The 4,668-nt window shown below is 41.1% G+C and overlaps 1 protein-coding gene across 3 annotated transcripts in view; it reads left to right on the top strand.

The window, feature by feature from the left end:
- Window positions 1-4,668, top strand: part of CADM1 (cell adhesion molecule 1) — a 353,858-nt gene that overhangs the window by 283,657 nt on the left and 65,533 nt on the right. For all 3 annotated transcript variants that reach the window (XM_010830369.1, XM_010830370.1, XM_010830371.1), the window contains exons 2-3: window positions 1,120-1,266; window positions 2,839-2,991. In XM_010830369.1, coding sequence (XP_010828671.1) covers window positions 1,120-1,266; window positions 2,839-2,991 — 300 coding nt within the window. The remainder of the gene's footprint in view (window positions 1-1,119; window positions 1,267-2,838; window positions 2,992-4,668) is intronic.

Below are 4,668 nucleotides of genomic sequence, written 5' to 3'. Positions count from 1 at the left end.
CTATGCATAGAAGTTAAATAAGCAGGGTGACAATATACAGCCTTGACGTACTCCTCTTCCTATTTGGAACCAGTCTGTTGTTCCATGTCCAGTTCTAACTGTTGCTTCCTGACCTGCATACAGGTTTCTCAAGAGGCAGGTCAGGTGGTCTGGTATTCCCATCTCTTTCAGAATTTTCCACAGTTTATTGTGATCCACACAGTCAAAGGCTTTGGCATAGTCAATAAAGCAGAAATAGATGTTTTTCTGGAACTCTCTTGCTTGTTCCACGATCCAATGAATGTTGGCAATTTGATCTCTGGTTCCTCTGCCTTTTCTAAAACCAGCTTGAACAACTGGAAGTTCACGGTTCATGTATTGCTGAAGCCTGGCTTGGAGAATTTTGAGTACTACTTTACTAGCGTGTGAGATGAGTGCAATTGTGCAGTAGTTTGAGCATTCTTTGGCATTGCCTTTCTTTGGGATTGGAATGAAAACTTACCTTTGTAAATAGTGGTAAATACATGTAAGTACTATATAAATAGTTGCTGGCGTGTTTCAAAATCAAGCTTTGGAGAACTTTCTGGAATTTTTTGTTTTCTTTAGTATTTTCTATCTGTGCTTGGTTGATTTACAGATGCCCAACTCTCAGATAAGGAAGGCTGGTATCTGTATTTCCCTTACTCCCTTTGTGAGAGGTGCCGTCCCTCATGACAGCGAATACTCTGCTTTCTTTACCTTTCCAGCATACACACCGCAAGTAAAGACACCAGAGGCTGGAGTATGGGCATCATAGCTTCTGGGAGCACACTGATTCCAGGCTTCGTTGCCTTTTGCCCCTAGATCTAGCTCAGCTTAATGCACTCTTTTTGTGGACTATGGAGAAAGGTGTACAAGCCTTGGCAAATGTTGCTGCTTATGTCTATCTTCTTTTTTGGTCATGTGGCTTGCAGGATCTTGGTTCCCTGACCAGGGATTGAACCCTAGCCCTTGACAATGAAAGCATGAAGTCCTAACCACTGGACCACCAGGAAATTCCCATTGTGTCTATTTTCTAATTTGCTTCTTGTTTCTAATTTTAACTGATCCTATTAACTAAGTTTTAATTGATGGAATTTTTTTTTTCTCCTTTTTTCAAAGGTGATGGACAGAATTTGTTTACGAAAGACGTGACAGTGATTGAAGGAGAAGTTGCCACCATCAGCTGCCAAGTCAATAAGAGTGACGACTCTGTTATTCAACTACTGAATCCCAACAGACAGACCATTTATTTCAGGGACTTCCGGCGTAAGTTTCCATCTCTATAGCATTAGATGACAATTTTTTTTCCCTACATGTTGTCTTGATAAAGAGATTGCCAAGGCCTTTTTTTTTTTCTTTTAATTTAATGTTAGATGCTTAAAGTTTAATCAATTCTTCAGAGGGAAGAAGAGACATGCAATCATAATCTTCCTACTTAATAGAAAGCTTGAATGGTCCTTTTTAAAAGTAAGGCAGTCTTCCTTTGCAATAGGAATTGATTGTAGTAATTCAAGGTGAATTGCAATTGAGTCCCAAATACTTAGCTGACACAAACAACTCGAATAGGGTTAGGCAAGGAAAATATAGCATTCTCAAAGGTAATCTGTTTGGTCTGAAGATTGAAGTTTTCAAGGCAATCTGTGCCCATAAAGACAAAACCAAATCTCCTGTCATCTTAGCCTGTGGAAGATGGAGGTGCCCATGTGCTGAAATCCTTCCAAATGTAAGACCACAAAAGCCAATAATGGAAACTTAATTGTATACTATAGCAGTGGTCATATGGGTGCCAGGGCTTGGCAAGAGCAAGAGTTAGGTCTTTCGAAAGATTGCTGTTGAGAGCACTGCTGCCTACAAAGCGGGTTCAGACATGTCGCTTCCTACCTGCTTTTCTCCATTATCCCCGACACCTCAGAACATTCATGGCCTGTGGAAAGAGTCGACAAACCTAAGGAACATTAAGGGGATGAAGGAGGGTAAGAGGAGAGAAGCCAGCTTCTCATTCTGAGAATGAATTTTTATCATTAGTATATACTGATCTAACCTTTATCAAATTAATAAAAGGATTTTAAATGGATATTAGAAATCAGTAAAAAGCCCACATATGTTATTTTTGTGATGACTCTGAATTCCTACTTTATGCCTAATCGGTTTCATACCATGAAGCTGAATACAGATAGAAACAGGGTCAGAGCTCAGGGCCCTCTGAGCCCCAGGTCACAGACGTTTGGCAGCTCCACCTCAAATCACATCAAACGCAAAGATGCATCCTGGTTAAATTGGATTGTTTTGCTATAAAGTTTTTTTTTTTTTTTAATGATTTTCATTTTGCTTTTGAAATTACTAATGATTTAAAAAAATTTTTCTCTCATAACATTAGAACCTCTATTTCTTTTAAAGCCTTAGATTTTTAGAGACAATTTAAAAGCTTGTGGGTTCTACTCCCTGAAATTTCAGTGCCCAAAGGGGCCTCCTGGCCTGCCCTTTCTTCCTGTTTTCATTCTGCCTATCTCTGATAGAAGATTTGAAACAATTTATGAATCAGTGCTCAAAATTGACAGCAAGAGGTGTGTGTGCGAGAGTGTGTGTGTGTACAGAAACACACAGCCACGTATGTGAGTTTCCTTTTCCAGCAGGGACGTTTGTCTACATGCAGATAATGCAGAAGCCCTAAATAAGAACTCAAGAAGGACAAAGTAGTACCCACCAGGTGCAGAACGACTTAATCCGTGTGTCTACTCTGTAGCTGGCTTTCTAGTCCCCTGGCTTTTTCCTCCCCTCCGGAAGGCAAATAGACGGTCGTCTTTCTCACATTCACTAACTCTGTGTTTTGTTTCCCAGCTCTGAAGGACAGCAGGTTCCAGCTGCTGAATTTTTCGAGCAGTGAACTGAAAGTGTCGCTGACAAATGTCTCCATTTCTGATGAAGGAAGATACTTCTGCCAGCTCTACACTGACCCCCCGCAGGAAAGTTACACCACAATCACAGTCCTGGGTAAGGAATGCATCAGGGCTTGTCCTCGGAGATGAGAGGGGTAGCACTTACTGCCAGGTGGCTTCCAGCAGCTAGGAAAAGGTTAATGGTAAATTTTACTGTTTTAGGAAGACTCACCGCCCATCTTGCTGAATTTTAAAAATAGCCTATTTTACCAAACACTCTAAGGAATGGCAATCAGCAGGCTTTATAGATTCCACCTGCTCTTGGGTTTCAACCCTCAAGCTTCAGAAGCAAAGATCAAGAGAATTTAGAGCCCTCAAATGAATCACTCACCACATGCAATGTCATTGCTTCTAACTTCCAGGATTTTTTTTCCTTCTGTGCAGAAGAGGGGGTGATGGGCTCCTACATCTGCACCCTGTGGCAGAGCTCTGTGATGAAATCCGCTTAATGATTTTTCCTTCTGAGTTACATCTCGTTTAATATTGTTGATCTCCTTTTCTTCGGCTTGACTTATTGCCTTGTTTATTGCTCATACTCAAGATGATGCTGTAAAAATCATACCCCATGAACACATACTTTGCCACAAATTGCAACCATTGGACAGAAAAGAATGAAGAGCTTCTAGGGAGAGAAGGCTGATACTAAGCAAGGACTGTGGACTGGCTGTCGGGTACACTTCTTCCTCTAACAAGTTGAGTGTCTTCATTCAATGGCCCCAAACCTTTTTGGTACCAGGGACTGATTTCGGAGAAGACAGTTTTTCCATGAACTGAGGGTGGAGGGGGATGGTTTGGCGATGATTCAAGCACATCGCATTTATCGTGCACTTTATTTCTGATCTAATGCTGCCACTGATCTGACAGGACGTACCAGTCCACGGCCCTGAGACTGGGGACCCCATCTTCATGTATGATCACTAGGTTGTGACTTTCAGCAGAATCCTGGCAGCCAGGTATCCATGTCTGTGTTTTGACAGAATGAGCAGATATTCCTGTGGTAAAGGTGGTCTGAATTAGTCACCTTTTAGACAAATATATGCTCCAGTACATAACACCAGCTGTTTTTGAAACTGAGTTTTCAAGGACGTACATATAACAAGAGGCAAGATCTCTGATTTACACCTTTGGGAAGATGATGAATCAAAGTCTATTTGAGGCAGCAGACTGCAGCTTTTCAGTGTAATGATATGAAGATTAAAGGGGAAAGATAAATATGAAGGACGTTTTTGCTTAGTGTGTGTGAACATGTATGTATTTATGGATGTACGTATTAAGCTGCTGCCTCATTGCTTTATTTAAACACAGCTGTAATAGGGAACATTTTTTTAATTCATTGAACTAAAACGTATCCCTAATGCTTACATATATGTTATTGATAAGAGGAACACTGATTTTAGAAAGTCGTGTTTTATGTCCAGCCATTCTGCTTCCTCCGTGGTCTGTGTTTGATGGTATATATATATTTATCTCTAATTGCACCTTTGATCCCTTTTAGACAGACAGAAATAGTAAGTGTGGAAGGTTTGGCTGGGATGACTATTTTGGTATTTGGCAGATGCACCAAAAGTTTTCAGTAGATGTCTTTGTTTGCTTATTGGAGTAAGTCAGTTCAGTTCAGTTCAGTAGCTCAGTCGTGTCCAACTCTTTGCGATCCCATGAATCGCAGCACGCCAGGCCTCCCTGTCCATCACCAACTCCCGGAGTTCACTCAGACTCACATCCATCGAGTCAG

Source organism: Bison bison, unplaced genomic scaffold, assembly GCF_000754665.1.
Source record: "Bison bison bison isolate TAMUID 2011002044 unplaced genomic scaffold, Bison_UMD1.0 scf7180017864518, whole genome shotgun sequence".
NCBI lineage: Eukaryota > Metazoa > Chordata > Mammalia > Artiodactyla > Bovidae > Bison > Bison bison.
Note: the sequence above shows the minus strand (reverse complement) of the source record. Positions and strands in the feature narration are given on the sequence as shown.